This window comes from Chrysochloris asiatica, unplaced genomic scaffold, assembly GCF_000296735.1.
Source record: "Chrysochloris asiatica unplaced genomic scaffold, ChrAsi1.0 scaffold00381, whole genome shotgun sequence".
Lineage (NCBI taxonomy): Eukaryota > Metazoa > Chordata > Mammalia > Afrosoricida > Chrysochloridae > Chrysochloris > Chrysochloris asiatica.
In genome coordinates, this window is record NW_006408899.1 from 887,719 (window position 1) to 905,532 (window position 17,814).

Consider the following 17,814-nt stretch of genomic DNA (forward strand, 5'->3'; position numbering starts at 1 on the left):
GAAATGTTTCAGCAAATTAAGACACTCATTCATCTATGCCAAGAAATCTGGAAGGCATTTACCTGTCCAGTGGATTGGAAGAAATCCATATTTGTGCCCATTGCAAAGAAAGATGTCACTTTGAGGACTAAGGTGCACCTGACCTAACCCATGGTATTTCATTTGCCTCATACACATGGTAAAGCTGGACAAATGAATAAGGAAGACTGGAAAAGAATCAATGCATTTGATATATTGTATTGGTGAAGCAGATTGAATACACCATGAACTACCCAATGGAAGAACAAATGTTTTGGATGAAGTACATCTGGATTTCTCTTAGAAGCAATGATGGTAAGACTTCCTCTCTCATACTTTCAATATCTTATCAAGAGGGACCAATCCCTGAAGACAACCATCATGTTTGGTAAAGTAGAGGGTCAGCAAAAAATAAATAAATAAAGACCACCCCCCAATGAAAGGGATTGACACAGAGAATTCAATACAAGCTCAATCATCACAGTAATTGTGAAGGTGCCACAGACTGGGCAATGGTTCATTCTGCTGTAAAGAGAGTTACTAGGAGTAAGAACCAACTCTATAGCATGTAACAACAGTACTGGCCAGGCATACTGAGCTCTGGTCTCACTTGTCACTTGCCTTATGAACAGGACTTAGAATTGGTTCATTCCAGTTGGACACCCGGCTGAAACTTTGCCTTTCCATCGCACCCACTGCCACTGAGTAGATTCTGACTCATAGTGACCCTCTGTGGGGTTTCCTCTTCCTTCTCCCACAGAGCAGCTGGTGGATTCAAACTGCTGACCTTGCAGTTAGCAGCCTAACCTGTAACCCACTTTACAGCTCAGATATACTGATTCATTCGCTACAGTTTAACAAGATTCCCAGGTGATTCTTATGGGAATATAAATATCACCTGGGAATCTTGTTAAAGCTCCTGCTTATGATGGCCTCCTGAGACTTGAGATTCTGAGGGCCTTCAAAAAGTTCATGGGAAAATTCCATTATCTTTTCATTTCATTTTTCCATGAACATTTGAAGCCCCACTGTATTACTGAGCCTAGGCTGAGTCTGGGGGGGAGTGAGGCAGGAGAAATAATTATCTGCCACCCCAGACAGAATTAATCACAAAAAAGAAATCTTTCTATGTTCCAGAATAAGCTTTGACACTTTAATACCAGAAACACCGGGTATTAGTGGACACCAGGAAAACAAAGAGGTCAAGTCAAAAGTGAACTAAGAATTTATGCTAATGAAGAAAGAACAGCTCAGAAAAGGAAGTTGAGAATGCTTGTATAACTGAAAGACTAACCAATATCACTGAATTGTACCTATAGAAATTACTGAATTGGTGTATTTTTTGCCAAGTATATTCTCAACAAGAACAACAAAATTAATTTATAAATATTTAATTTTTATGAAAAGAGAAAACTTACCTAAAGACTGTCAAAACATATTAGTCAAGGAATGCATGCCTGGGTGGTTCCTGTTGAGGAAATTCTTGACTAATTGAAACGGTTGTGACATAGTTAGTCTTACAACCACCATGGATGTAAGTGGTAGCTTATGAGGAAGTACATGTCTAAAAGCTGGCACATCGGGTGTGTGCTTGGCTCACAGTGGTCAAGAACAGGCTTAGGAGCCCAAGGTCGGCACCACCCCGAAGTTCTAAAGCCCCCTCTATCTGTTTCCTATTGCTGCTGTAATAAATGACATGAAATGTAATGGCATAAACTGACACCAATTTATTATTTTACAGTTCTGGAGGGCAGATGTCTCAAACAGGTCTCATTGGGCTGAAATCACGGTGTCAGCAGATCCTCGTTCCTTGAATAAGCTCTACAGCAGAATCTGTTTCACTGCCTTTTCCAACTTCTAGAGGCTGCCAGGATTCCTTGGCTTGTGGTCCCTAACCATCTTTAATACCAACAATCTCATCACCGCAACCTCTGTTTCTGTCATCACATCTCGTTTTCTGACTCGAACTCTCTCTTGCCTTTTTCACTAAGAAAACTTGTAATTATATTGGGGCCAACTTGAACAAGCCTAGATACGCTCTATAAATTAAGGCCAGCTGATTGTCAACATGAATTCCATCTGCAACCTTAATTCCCTCTTGCCAGGCAACCTAACCGACTCACATGTCCTGGAGATTAGAACACGGGCATCTTTACCAAACCCAAAACCCAACTCTTTGTTGTAAATTCTACCTTATAGTGACCCTACAGACAGAGTAGATCTGCCCCATGTGGTTTCCATGGATGTATGTAATCTTTACAGGAGCAAATTGTCACATCTTTCTCCCACAGAGTGGCTGGAGGGCTTATACAGGCAATCTTTCAGTTAGCAGCCAAGCACTTTTACCACTTCATCACCATGGCTCCTTGGGCATCACTGGCTTTCCTGAAAGTGAGAAGTGAAGAGCAAAGCAGACTCCAAGACAGACATTGAAGGTGACCCACAATGGAGACGTTGAAGCTGATGCTAGAGATGGAGGGACAGTCATTTGGTTGAGATGTTACATAAGAGGATTTTTAAGCAGTTCTTAGAGTCCAAATCTTCTGGGGAGCTTTGTAAATATTCCTATTCCTGGACCTGGTGGTGGTATGCCACGGAGTCGGTTCAGACCCAGAGCGACCCTGTACAGGGTTTCCGAGGCTGTAAATCTTTACCGGAACAGAAAACCTCATCTTTCTCCTGCAGAACAGCTGGTAGTTTGGAACTGCTGACCTTGAGGTTAGCAGCCCAACTCATAACCGCTACACTACCAGAGCTCCTTAGCTCCGCCAAACACAGTTTCAGCAGATCTGCTGTGAGGCCTGCAAATTGTATCCTTATAAATCTCCCCTGAAGATTCTAAGCTGGAAACTACTAATCTTTCCAGCACTGCCCTATAGCATGTTCTTCAATGATAGAAATGCTTTATATCTGTGCTAGACAGTCCAATCGTAGTGGTTACAAATTGGGCTGCGAACCGCAAGGTCAGCAGTTCGAAATTACCAGCTGTTCCGCAGGAGAAAGATGAGGCTTTCTGCTCCTGTAAAGATTTACAGCCTCGGAAACCCTATACTGGGTCATTAGGAGTCAGAACTGATTCAGCGGCACACAACCACCACCAGCAGCAATATGTGGCTGAAAGTTGAGTAACCTGGGTGAGTTCAATACCAGGGCTTCCACTAGTCTCTATCAGACCAGTAAGACTAATGTTTATTATTGTTTTGAGTTATGTTCCACATTTTCCTCCTGCTCTTTCCAGGATCTCCCATTGTGATCACCGTTTCAGAGCAGCCAGCAGGAGTGTGGTTGTTGGTAAGTACTATTGACTCAGTTCCAACTCACAACGGCCCTGCACAGAGCTTCTAAAGAGCGGCTGCTAGGTTTGAACCACAAGCCTTATAGTTAGCAGTCCAGAACTTATCCTGGAGTGCCACAGCCAGTAGTACTTGTCAGTAGCTATCTAGTTCTTCTGGTCTCTATTGTGGAGGTTGAGATTTGGATGTTCCTAAGCCATTTTGTGGAATCCTGGTGTGGCATTGTGGGTTAATGTGCCAAACTGCAAAGCCCTTTGAACTGCAAGGTCAGTGGTTCAAGTTTACCAGCTACTCCTCGGAAACCCTATATAGGGTGGCTATGGGTCAGAATCGACTCGACAGCACTTAACAATAAGCCATTTTGAATCTGACAACCACATGGTTGACTATGCTGGGAATGACAAATTGAAGAGGAATGGTGTTGCATTCATCATCAAAAAGAACATATCCAGATCAGTCATGAGTACAACGCTGTCTGTGATACAATATTATCCACAGGCCTAAAGGGAAGACAAGTTAATGCCACTATTATTCAAATGCATGCCCCAATCACTAAAGCCAGTAAGGATGAAATAGAAGAATTCTACCAACGTCTTCAATCTGAAATTGATCAAACATACAATCAAGATGTATTGATCATTACTAGTGATTAGAATGCAAAGGTTGGGAGCAAAGAGGAAGGATCAGTAGTTGGAAAATATGGCCTTGGTGATAGAAATGATGCTGGAGAATGCATGATAGAATTCTGCAAAATCAATGATTTGTTCATTTCAAATACCTTCTTTAGACAGCATAAGAGACAACTGCAAACATAGAACTTGCCAGATGGAATACACAGAAATCAAATTGACTACATCTGCAGAAAGAGATCATGGAAAAGCTCCATATCATCAGTGAAAACAAGGCCAGAGGCAGACTGTGGAACAGACCATCAATTACTCATATGCAAATTCAAACTGAAGCTGGAGAAAATGAAAAGTCCACAAGAGCCCAAATATGACCTGGAATATATCCCATCTGAATTTAGAGGTCATTTGAAGAACAGATTTGATACATTAAATACTAAAGACCAAACACCAGAAGAGTTGTGGGATGACATAAACAACATCATACATGAAGAAAGCAAAAAGTCATTAAGAAGACAAGAAAGAAGGAAAAGGTCAAAATGGTTATCAGAAGAAACACTGAAACTTGCTCCCCAGTGTAGAGATCCTAACGCAAATGGAAGAAATGAGGAAGTCCAAGAGCTGAACAGAAAATTTCAAAGATCAGCTTGAGAAGATAAAGCCAAATATTACAACGAAATGTGCAAAGATCTGGAGTCAGAAAACCAAAAAGGAAGAACACACTCAGCATTTCTTAAGCTGGGGGAACTGAAGAAAAAAATTCAAGCCTCAACTTTCATTACTGAAAGATTCTCTGGGCAAATTATTGAATGATGCAGAAAGCATCAAGAGAAGATGGAAGGAATACACAGAGTCACTGTACCAAAAGGAAATGGTTAATGTTCAACCGTTTCAAGAGGTAGCATATGATCAAGAGCCAATGAAGGAAGTCCAAGGTGCATTGAAGGAATTGGTAAAGAACAAGGCACCAGGAATTGATGGAATAAAAATTGAACTCTTTCAAGTGAGGTGGCACAGGAGGCACTCACTCATCTCTGCCAAGAAATTTGGAAGACAGCTATCTGGCTGACTGATTAGAAGAGATCAGTATTTGTGCCCATTCCAAAGAGAGGTGACCCAACAGAATGCAGAAATTATCGGACAATCTCTTTGATATCCCATGCAAGTAAAGTTTTACTAAAGGTAATTCAGAAATGGCTGCAAGCATACATTGACAGAGAACTTCCAGAGGTTCAAGCCGGATTCCGAAGAGGCCGTGGAATGAAGGATATCATTGTTAATATACAATGGATCTGGGCTGAAATCAGAGACTATCAGAAAGATGTTTATCTGTGCTTTGTTGACTACGCAAAGGCTTTTGATTCTGTGGATCATGACAAGCTATGGACAATATTGTGAACTATGAGTATTCCAGAACACTTAATTATGCTGATGAGGAATCTATCTGTACATGGACCAAGATGCAGTTGTTCAAAGAGAACGTGGGAACACTGGATGGTTTAAAATTAAGGAAAGTATATGACAGGATTGTATTCTTTCACCATACTTATTCAACCTGTATGCTGAACAAATAATATGAGAAGTGGGGTTATCTGGAGAAAAACATGGCATCAGGACTGGAGGAAGACTCATTAACAACCTGCGATATGCAGATGATACAACCTTGTTTGCTGAAAGTGAAGAGGGCTTAAAACGTTTACTGATGAAGATCAAAGAGCACAGCCTTCCGTATGGATTACATCTCAATATAAAGAAAACAAAAATCCTCACCACTGGACCAATAAACAACATTCTTATCAACGGAGAAAAGATTGAAGTTGTCAAGGACTTCATTCTTGGATCAACTATCAACTCACGAAAGCAGCAGTCAAAAAATCAGACTACGTATTGCATTAGGAAAATCAGGTGCACAAGACCTTTTTAAAGTGTTAAAAAGCAAAGATGTCAGCTTGAGGACTAAGGTGTGCCCAACCCAAGCTATGGTATTTTCAATAATTTCATATGCTTGTGAAAGCTGGACAATGAATAAGGAAGACCATAGAAGAATTGATGGTTTTGAGTTATGGTGTTGGAGCAGAATATTGAAGGTGCCAAGAGCTGCCAAAAGAACCAACAGATCCATGTTGGAAGAAGCACAGCCAGAGTGCTCCTTGGAGGCCAAGATGGCCAAACTTTGTCTCTCATACTTGGGACATATTGTCAGGAGGGCCCAGTCGCTGGAGAAGGATATCGTGTTTGGTAAGGTGGAGGGTCAGAGAAAAAGAGGAAGACCCCCAGCAAGATGGATTGACCAAGTAACAGCATCAATGGGTTCAAGCATGGTAACAATAGTGAGGTTGGCTCCGGATCGGGCAGTGTTTCATTCTGCTGTGCATAAAGTCGCTATGAGTGGGCACCAACTCGATGGCACCTAAAAACAAGTCTTTTGGACAAATTGTTCCCATACATTTTTTATTTTCTTCACTTTTGTTTGCTCTAAATAGGAACAGACTAATAGTTACATTTTTGATAGCCACTTACAATCTTTTAAGACACCAAAATATGGTGTCGAACATTGTCTTCATGGACCATGCTTCCCCAAGGTATTTTTATTACATGCTATGCTTATTTTTATCAAAATATGTTTTAAAAAATAATAATAGCAGTTTGTTTACAAAAATACCTCAGGGTGAGAGCATCATTGACAAAAAAACACATAACACATGTGTTATTTGCATTAAAAATATAGCAATAGTACATTGTCATTATTTGATAGTGTTTATGTATTAGTTTCCTAGTGCTGTCCTAACAAAAGAATCACTAAGATTTATAAAATGATTTTGAATGATTAGGTTTAGGACCCATCCTATAACAGCCAGATGGACAACATTTTTTTTTTCCTAAGACTTTATTGATACCCAATAACAGGGACAGGAGGGTCTCTTTAGACACTCACCAAAGTGCAACAGGCAAAATATGTGGAAGTAGCAGAGCTCTGAGGTGTACTAAGGGAGACAGTGACTCCTCCTTCCCATATAAAACCAAACTGTCTTCTCCATTCTCATCTCCCACCATATGTCTTGTATTCATTATCTGTTGCTGTAAAACAAGTTACTCTAATACTTAGTGACTTTAACCAACAACCTTTATTAGCGCACAGTTGCTGCGGGTCAGTAACCTAAGCAAAGCTTAACTGTGTACAGAGTATAGATGGAGGCTACACTCAAGATGCCATTGGGAATTGCCTTGGACTCATTTCTACTCTGAAATACATGGAGTCACCATGATTTGGAATCTACAGCAACTGCTTTGGTTTTCTATTACTCATATTATGAAGTGTGATCTTTTTTTGTGCCTACTCCAAAGAAAGGTGATCCAAAATAATATGGAAAGTATCAGATGAGATACACACACACACACACACACACACATATATATAAGGAATCCCGGTGTGGCACTGTGGGCTAATTCTCTGGACTGCAAGGTTGGTTTGAACCACAAGGTTGGCAGTTCAAGCTCACTAGCTACTCGTAGGAAGCCCTATACAGGGTCTCAATGAGTTGGAACTGACTTAAAGGCTCTTAACAACAACATGCATATATATATATGTAGGTGTATATACTTAAACATGGAGTCGTGGTGTGGTGCTGTGGGCTGTGGCACTGTGAGCTAATGAGCTAGACTGTGAAGTCATTTGAACCACAAGGTCAGTGGTTCAAGCTCACCAGCCACTTCTTGGAAACCTTATATGGGGTCACTATGGGTTGGCACCGACTCAACAGCACTTAACAACAACAACAATACTTAAACATATATACCCAATGTAGCTCACTGACCTCATATTTTCTAAATATTTACTTTTAAAATACGTATCTGAGAGCCCTGGGTGTGTTTGACTGCTTTCATGTCCAGATAAGGAAAAGGCAATCAAACAAGACAATTTCTGGGAAATTAAGGTCCAAACAACTTCAAAGAGCCTAGGTGAGATCCCAGTCATTCAACCTGATTAACTGTATAAAGCCAGACTTCAACTGGCAGATCGCTACAGGGAGCCTGAAAGGGCATATTGTAAAGCAAGTGCCTCAGACCATTAAGGAGGTGGTTGCTAGTAAACAGGTAAGCAGTAGTCTGTCAAAAGGCCAAGAAGGAAGCTTTGTTTACACTTGCCCATTAGGCAAAGCTCCAGCAGCACCAGCCCAGGGTTTTGGTGAGAGGCACCTTTTCATCATTGCCTTTAACTCCTTATAACTGTGCTACCTAGCAGTCCCTTCCAGACACCTTGGAGTGTCTATAGTCAGTAAACCAAGATAAGCAAATGGAAAATTGTTCTATCAGGAAGGTCAGCACAGGTGGTTTGGAGTGGCTAGGAGTGTGTGGGGTTGGGGAGGTGGCAGATTGTTTTACAAAAAGAAGCACATATAAGACAAGGTAGAAACATGCTACACTTGCAAAGCCTGGACTCTGTGGACTGGGCCAACGTGGACAGGAAGGAGACAGAGCGATGGCCTGGTTTGCCCTCTATCTCCTGAGTCGTCTCTGGGCTGTGGCTGGGACCAGCAACCAGAGCCAAAGTTCATGCTGTGAGTATGGTATTTCCAAACAAGCGAAGGAAGAAGCTTCCTGGGGAGAGGCAAAGATCTCACACACTAAGGTTCGCTGATGAGCAAACAGTTGAAAATAGCAATTGTGGGGAGTCGGGTGGCTCCATACGATAAGCATGCAACTGCAAACCACACGGTTATGGTTTGAGCCTGCCAGACACTGCAGGAAAAAAGAATGAACTTTCTGCTCCCATGAAGATTTAAAGCCACGGAAACCCTATACAGGGTCACTATGAGTTGGAACCAACTTGCCAGCCTAACCAATACTTCACAACAGTATTCACTCCAAGAAGTCCTAATATGGTGCTGGATGACAAGCACTGAAGTAGTAACTGCAACGTCAGCAGTTCAAACACACCAAGTGTATCTTGGAAATCCCATACAGGATCACTATTAGTGGAAACTGCTTTGACAGCACTTAACAACAACAACAACCCTGTACAGGGTCACTATGGGTCGGAACCAACTCGACGGCACTTAACAACAACAACAACAACAACATACCCACTCCAAAGTCCCCTGACGTTGGGTGAATTCTGACTCATAGTGACCGTACACACAGGTAGAACTGCTCTGTAGGATTTCTAAGATCCTAAATCTTTCATGAAAGCAGCCTGCCTCATCTTTCTCCCAGGAAGCAGCTGCTAGGCTCCAGGGGCCAGTGTTTCAGTGAGTACCCTGATACTTAACCCATTGTGCCACCAGGGCTCATAGCAATCACTATTTTGTTGTTGTTGCCAAATAGTATCGAGTCTGTTCCAACTCAGAGCGACCCTGTATAGGGTTTCTGAGGAGCAGCTGACTGTGAGGTTAGCAGTTCAGTGCTTATCCTACAGCATCATCCCAGGATTCCACTATGTTGGTGTTAAGTGCCATCGAGTCACTTCAAACTCATAGCGGCCCTGTAACAGGGTTTCCAAGGAGCAGCTGTTGAGCTTGAACCACCGACCTTGTGGTTCAAAGTGACCTTGCAGTCCAGTGCAGTAACCCACAGCGCCACACCAGGACTCCACTAGAGGATTTCCCACCTGGGTAAGTCAGGGAGTGAGTGTGGGACTATCATCTTTACTGATTTCACACCATAAATTGTTTGAAGGTCAAGTCTATGCATTTTTGTATTATGAGAGACTGAACTACTATTGCAGGAAAGAAGATTGATGGTACAAATAAGACACTTTTGTGGCTTTTTGAACAGGTTTCATTACAAGTGGGAGGCTTTAGTAGCTGCTGAGGGAAAGTCACATCCAAGTCTTTAATTTCTTTTGTGAGAGGAGAAAGAAAATGGGTTGAGAGGAAATCACGGATTTCTAGAAATGTGCTGGAGATCATGTGGACTATTCATAAACCACAGTACCCAGTTGTTGTTAAGTGCTGTCGAGTCCGTTCCAGCTCAGAGCAACTGAGGAGCAGCTGGTGAGTTTGAACTGTCGACCTTGTTTTCAGTCCAGTGCTGATCTGACAGCACTACACCAAGAGTCCTAGTTGTTGTTGTTGTTGTTAAGTGTCACCAAGTCAGTTCTGACCCATAGTTACCCTGTATAGGGTTTCCAAGGAGCAGTTAGTGAGCTTGAACCACTGACCTTGTGGTTCAAACCAACTTTGCAGTCCAGTGCATTAGCCCACAGTGCCACACCAGGACTCATTACACCAAGAGTCCTAATGTTACTATAAACTGAGAAATCCTTTTCTTGAAGATTAAGAGTATTTGAGAAGCTGTAGTGTAGTGGTAACGAATCGGGCTGCTAACCTCAAGGTCAGCAGTTCGAAACTACCAGCTGTTCTGCGGGAGAAAGATGAGGCTTCCTGCTCCCGTAAAGATTTACAGCCTCGGAAACCCTGTAGAGGGTGGCTATGAGTCAGAACCAACTCCACGGCACATAAACACCACCACCAGGAACAGACAGGTTCAAAAGGAAATCACATTGTTTTGTGAGTTTTCTCCACAACCATCCCAATGGAACATCCCTTGGCCCAGCAATGCTAATCTTGCCTTTCCCTAAAAGGCACAGGAAAAGCAAGCAGCGAACGTGTTTCTGCAAAGACTAGGGTTTCAGTCCATTTGTTTTGTCTTTTCAGCTGTTCCCTCTGCCCAGCAGTCCTTGGTCAACAACATCCAGGTTCTCATGGAGAGCTCTGTGACCTCGTCAGCCTTCCCAAACCCCAGCATCCTCATTGCCATGAACCTGGCTGGAGCCTACAACCTGGAGGCACAGAAGCTCCTCACTTACAAGCTCATGAGTAGTGACACCAATGGTGAGACCTTCCCCCTGCTCCCTGAGTTTCTGCTCACTGCTCACCACCCTTGACTCCAACCCAGGCATACCCTACCCTCTGATCTCACCCTTTCCCTACCTGCTTGGAAAATGCCTGGAAAGAAAGAGGTATGAGGGTGAGAGCTTCATAGAGGAGGTGCAGCAAAGCAGAAGGAACTCCCAGTGAGATCTAAAAAGAGCGGCTTCCACTCAGTCTGCCCTTTCAACCTCATGCTCCTAGTTTGCAAAAGACAGCTGGTTCTAATCACAGGAACAGCCATAGTAAACAATGGAGTCTGCTTTCCTCCCAGGACTTGCCTTGAGGAACAAGCTGCATGATAAAGTTAAAACTACTTTGCAACTAACAACCTTTCATAAAGGAGCTCTGGTAGGATACTGGTTACGAATCCGGCTGCAAACCTCAAGGTCAGCAGTTCGAAACTACCAGCTGTTCCGGAGGAGAAAGATGAGGCTTTCTGCTCCTGTAAAGATTTACAGCCTCGGAAACCCTGTACAGGGTCACTGTGAGTCGGAACTGACTCCACAGCACATAACAACAACAACAACAACCATCTTTCATATATAAATTTGTATGGGTATTTTTACTGCTTTTCTAATCAGACACCAGGGATTTTGGATGGAGTCCTCAAGTCACACATAGATTGGATATTTCTTAAGTATTTTTTTTATATTTTTTTTCCTTAGGAAAGACTTTTTTTTAAAAAAGCACTCTAACCACCTTATAGAAAAAAAAAATCTAACAATCTGGATAAAAAGCAGAGATCTTGGCCTTGGCCCCCTAGATCCCTTTCCCCTGAGAATGCCTTTGTTTTCACGTTTGCTTTTTTCTCTGTAGATCTAACCATCGGTCAACTCGCCCTCACTGTTCTAGCCCTCACCTCCTCCTGTCGAGACCCTGGGGACAGTTTATCGCTTCTACAAAGAGAAATGGAGAACTGGGCACCTTCAAGTAAGATCTCATTGTAAAGGAAGGGAGAGTGAGGCAGATGGACCTTCCTGAGACTTGTAAACCCAAAAAGGAGAAGATGGGGCAGGATAATGAAAAGTGAACAAGGAGAGACCATGCCCCTCCACTCCAGTTCTGTCTCCAAGTCACAAGGGAGAGATTCACTTCCAACCCAAAGTTGTGAACCTCATAAGGCCACTACCCAGGTTCCCAGTCTTGTCATGCCCCTCACCTGCCTGAAGACATCTTTCATTCTATTCAGATTCCAGATGACATTCCATGCATACCAATCTTGAGAAATAGTGAAGTCTTAGTTTGCCAATATTGTGCCTTTCTTTTCAGACAAGCTTTCTGGTCATTTCAATTTAAACCGTTGACTTCACAATGGTGAATGTTAGTCTAATGAAGTCTCTCTCCCACTCTAAGGCCCTAGTGCTGAAGCTACATCCTTCTACGGGCCCAGTTTGGCAATCTTGGCACTGTGCCAGAAGAACCCCGAGACCACTTTGCCAATAGCAGCCCGATTTGCCAAGTCCCTGCTGGTTAATCCCTCTCCTTTCAATATGGGTGAGTTGTTCACAGCTTCAAATAATGCCCTGAACTCAGGAAATCTAACGCTGGTGGAGAAAGTGAGACTGGAACCACTGGAACCATGCGCTGGTCTGCTTACAGGAGAAAGGTCACTAATTTTTGTGGGACACTTAAGGAATAAACGAATGCAAGGGAGACAACAAAAAGAAACTAGGACACTTGAAACGTTGGGTAGGCACAGACCCTCACAAGAAGCACCCCGTGCAAGTCAGGGATTCTTCCAGGCAAATTAAACACTAAGTTACCCTTTAGACTTGGCCCTATCTTACATTATACTCAAAGCAACACCTCACAACTGACGCTTCTGCCCTCTCTCTGTTCGTCTCCGGGTTTCTACTTAAAACATCAAAATAGTCTTTTTCTGCTAAACAACTACTCTCTCAACCCTAAATCCATGATGTTCCCCTTCAAGGAAACATTAAGACTCTCTTAGTCCTACACTCTAGTTGGTTTTGTCTGGGAGGCCTTTCCTCTACAACACCACATCCTTCTTCTGTCTAACCCAAGTGCTCTCTTTCCTCTCTGGGGAAGCCCTTTGTGAGGACCACCATTCCCCTTCATTCGTGGCCCCTTCTCCTCTACCACTCTCTAAGCTTTATCTTAGCTTTAATTTCCTTATACAAGGGAGGACTTCAAAAAGTTCATGGAAAATCTATATTATCTTTTCATTTCATTTTTCCATGAATTTTTTGAAATTCCCTTGTATATGCCTTAAGGATTCCTGGTGGCACACTGTGCAAGTGTTTGTGGTTCAAACCCACTAGCCATCCTTGGGAGAAAGATGTGGCTGTCTGCTCCCATAAAGGTTACAGTCTTAGAAACTTTATAGGGCCACTGTGAGTTGGAATTGATTCAACAGCAATGGGTTTTTTGGTTTATATATCGGAGGGCTTCAAAAAGTTCATGGAAAAATGGAATTAAAAGATAATGGAATTTTTCCACAAACTTTTTTCAATTTCCTTCATACGTCTCATTAGCAATTTCTCTTATATAGGTGTCTATCAAACAAACAAACAAGCAGATCTTCAGTGCCTTCTCTATCGGGCAAGAGCAGAGTGGCCTCTCTTTCCCATCTGGAACCTCAAGCATTACCAGGGTTATCTCTGTCGAGTAAGAGTTTAGAAGTCTTTACTTTTGTGCAATGTTGGTTTGAACTGGAAGGTCAGCAGTTCAAATCCACCAACCACTCCTCAGAAACCCTGCACAAAGTAGCTATGGGTCGGAACCAACTCGACAGCACTTAAAAACAATAGCTACTTGAGAAAGGATCATGACTATGCATTGGACTAGAGTGTGGATTCTGGCACAGAGAAAGCCATTGGACTTCTTGCTTTTAAATGTGGTCTAAGTTGGTCAGATGGGAGCGTTCCAGGAAATTTTTTTTTTTTCTTTGATCAAATTCCTTCATTTCGGGGTCAATTATGGAGCACACAGTTGACTTGACTACACGTGTCTAATTGGCCAGATCTGGTGCTTGTGTTTTTCTTCAACAAGACCCACTTCAGTGTGGCAGGAGGAAAGAGAGGGAGTGTTTTCTTGGGAAAAACAGGTTAAAAGGAAGTAAAGAGCTGAAAAATAAGTTAATTATAAACTACAAGTGGTGTATATTGTCTTGACATCCTGTTGCCAAGATTGTCAGAAAAGGGGATCGGGCCTCTTAAACAAGTGATGGAATTTATAAAATTGTAAAAGATTAAGCAAGCCTATGGGAGTCTCAGCCGTGAAACAGGTCCAATCAATAAGAAGGTCAGAAGGGAAACCAGGCCTGGTTGCTGGGATGACCAGAAAAGGCTTCAGTGAAAAGTGGTGACGGCTGGACCGGCAGGAACTAGTGACATTTTGAAAAACAAATTTGGTACTAGAGAGTGAGACTTAATATGACTGCTAATCTACATTAATTAAAGCCATGTGCTGCTGAGTCATACAGAACAGGGTTCAAGACTTGGCACTGTGACTATTAACTACATAACCTTGGCCAGTTACTTAACCTCACTGTGTCTCAGTCTCCTCATCTTTTTGTTGTTGTTGTTGTTGTTTTTAAGTGCTGCCGAGTCGGTTCCGACCCATAGCAACCCTGTATAGGGTTTCCGAGGAGCAGCTGGTGCACTTGAACCGCTGACCTTGCAGTTCAAACAGCTTTGCAGTCTGGTGCATTAGCCCACAGAGTCACATCTCATCTTTCAAGTGGAGATGACTGCAGTCTTATTTCATAGGATGTCCTGAGAGTAAATGAGAAACTGTACTTGGTGCACAATAAGCACACAATCAGTGTTAGCTGTTCATCTCTGGGGGGGAGTGGTTGTCTAATCCCCCTTTTGTGTTTCACAGACACAGGAGCCATAGCAACCTTGGCTTTGACCTGTATGTATAACAAGATCCCTGTAGGATCAGATGAAAGTTATAGAGCCCTGTTCGGTCAAGTACTAAAGCACATTGTGGAAGATATCAGCATAAGAATCAAAGACAATGGCATAATCGGAGACATCTACAGTACTGGCCTTGCCATGCAGGTAAATACATCACTGATGGTCTTTGTTGAGTCCATGCCAATGAGCCTGGATCATGGAATCAAATGACCAGGCTTTTGCTAACATCTTTGGGAAAGACTAACTAGTGTGTCTACAGGTAGATTCCTTGCAGTAACTGAGCCTCAATTTCTCTACTGGTAAATGCAGGTAAGTGTTAACTCTGTCTTACCTCATAGGTGAAGTATGAAAACAAATCTAAATAAACTTGTTTCAGTCCACTGGAAGAAAAAAATAAATTCAGTAACTCTTTTAGTTTATTATGATTAAGAATGATCAATTTGTTAATAATGATGATAAATGACTGAACATTTGGTGTATAAATAATGATACTAAAGTGACTCCTCAAAAACATTGGATTGTACTTCTGGCAAAATGGCAGACTAGGCAGGAGCCCTACACAGACCCTCTACAACAAAGAGACAAGAGACAAAATAAAGCAGACACCAATGAAAATTCTAGCACCTTGAACTTCAAAAGAAAGATTAAACAGGTGGATTAAGTGCTTGCTTGGAGGAGTGGCCGAGCAGGGATGGTGAGAGAGAGAAACTGACTAGTGACCAGCTGGTTAGACACAGTGTCACCATCTTATGACCAGATTTAGTGGCAGATTCACACAGGCGACAGGAAAGGTGCAACGTCTTCTTTTTCCCCATGTTCCCCTGGTAACCAGAGTGTGGCCAACCCACACATAATCCACACCCAGCACAGACCCTGCTCTCCCAGAGTTTGCAGCCATGTGGTTGGGAGCCACGCCACTGTGAGGTGGAGGTCAGCTGCATCTCTTTGGTGGGCCGCTTTGGTGCCTGGATTCAGGTGTGGTCAGCTCCAGACCTTCAAAACTCAAAGAGCCACCAGACCAGCAGTTTATCAGTCATGCTGCCCTCAGCTTCCCTGTGGTCCTAACACTGAAACTACCTTCATCAAAGAAACCAGCCTCCATGAACTACTTCCAGATTGAGTGCCCTGAACATAGATAACACCAAGGCCAATAGAAACTCCATCTAGGACCAGGACCTCTGCTGTCACAACCACCTCGTGAGCTTCTTGAACTGCAGGAGCTCCCAGAGAATTCTCCTGGTCCAACATCTTCAATATTTGTTTTTACAAATATGACAACCCCACTATGCCCCCAGAGACAGCAGACAATTTCAGTTGACATGAAGAAACAAGAGAGACTGGCTCAAACAAATGACCAAGATGCAGAGACAGAAAACAATTCTGAGGAAGAAAAGATAATGGAACTAACTGAAAAATAATTCAAAAGAATGATAATTGGGTACCTTCAAATGAGCTATTAAAAGATGGAGGAAAGCAAGGAGAACACAATAAGACGTTTAGAAGAATTCAGGAAAATACTACAAGAACAAACCAACAAAATAAATGCAAATTTTGAAACAATACAAAACCTGCCATTAGAAATCCAGATTAATACTAAGATCTTAGAAATGGACAATACATTGAAAGGGCAAAGGCATAGATGTGTAACAAGGAAGCCCAAAATAGTGAGCTCAAAGATAAATCTCTCAATACTTGTGTGCTAGAGCAAGCAGAAAAAAGAATGAAAAATCCAAAGAAAGCCTAAGAGTTATGTGGGATACCATGAAGAAGAACAACTTATGGGTGATTAGAATTCCTGAACAGGAAGAGACAAACAAAAAGAAAACTATCAAAGAGTTGTTGGAAGAAAACTTCCCTAGCATTATAAAAGATGAGAAGATAAGCACACAAGAAGCTGAACAAACCCCAAACATAATAGATCCCAGAAGAAAAGCATCAAGACATAATCAAAATTTCCAAAATCAAAGATAAGGAAAGAACTCTGAGAGCAGCTTGGGAAAAAGTAAAAGTTACCTACAAAGGAGAACCAATAAGACTTACTTACCTACAAAGGAGAACCAATAAGACTTACCTACAAAGGAGAACCAATAAGACTTACCTACAAAGGAGAACCAATAAGACTTACCTACAAAGGAGAACCAATAAGACTTATCATGCAGGCAAGAAGGCAATGGGATGACATACACAAAACTCTGAAAGAAAAATATTGCCAACCAAGAATCACATACCCAGCAGAGTTGTCCCTCATATACGTTGGTGAAATTAGGACATTTCCTCATACACAGAAATTAAAAGAATTTGTAATGACGAGACCAACTTTACAAAAAAATGTTAAAGGGTCTATTGTAGACTGAGAACCAGCAACAACAGACAATCTGAGATTACCATACATGAAAACAGTACCCAGCACTCAATCCAGATATAGAAGTAAAACAAACCTGTTGTTGTTGTTGTTATGTGCCATCAGGTCGGTACCAACTCATAGCGACTGTATGCACAGCAGAATGAAACACTGCCCAATCCTGGCCCAACCTCACTATTGTTGCCAAGCTTGAGTCCATCAATGTTGCCACCTGGCCAATCCATCTCGTTGGGGGTCTTCCTCCACCCTACCAAACATGATATCCTTCTCCAGTGACTGGTCCCTCCTGAAAATATGTGTGAAGTATGAGAGATCAAGTTTGGCCATCCTGGCCTCCAAGGAGCACTCTGGCTGCACTTCTTCCAACATGGATATGTTGGTTCTTTTGGCAGCCCATGGCACTTTCAGTATTCTCCTCCAAAATCATAATTCAAATTTGTCAATTCTTCTATGGTCTTCCTTATTTACTGCCCAGTTTTCACATGCATATGAGGTTATGGAAAATACTATGGCTTGGCTCCGGCACATCTTAGTCCTCAAGCTGATTTTGCCCTTCAGCACTTTAAAAGGGTCTTGTGCAGCACATTCGCCTAATGCAATATGTCATTTGATTTCTTGACTGCTGCTTCCATGAGTGTTGATAGTTGATCCAAGAAAAATGAAGTCCTTGACAACTTCAATCTTTTCTCCACTGATAAGAATGTTGTTTATTGGTCCAGTGGTGAGGATTTTTGTTTTCTTTACATTGAGATGTAATCC

At 42.3% G+C, this 17,814-nt stretch overlaps 1 protein-coding gene across 1 annotated transcript in view; it reads left to right on the forward strand.

The window, feature by feature from the left end:
- The first annotated feature begins 8,417 nt into the window (after nucleotides 1-8,417).
- The window catches only part of GIF (gastric intrinsic factor (vitamin B synthesis)), a 38,112-nt gene continuing 28,715 nt past the window's right edge, over nucleotides 8,418-17,814 (forward strand). Inside the window, exons 1-5 of the mRNA XM_006876460.1 lie at nucleotides 8,418-8,496; nucleotides 10,594-10,770; nucleotides 11,626-11,739; nucleotides 12,163-12,303; nucleotides 14,656-14,837. Coding sequence (XP_006876522.1) covers nucleotides 8,418-8,496; nucleotides 10,594-10,770; nucleotides 11,626-11,739; nucleotides 12,163-12,303; nucleotides 14,656-14,837 — 693 coding nt within the window. The remainder of the gene's footprint in view (nucleotides 8,497-10,593; nucleotides 10,771-11,625; nucleotides 11,740-12,162; nucleotides 12,304-14,655; nucleotides 14,838-17,814) is intronic.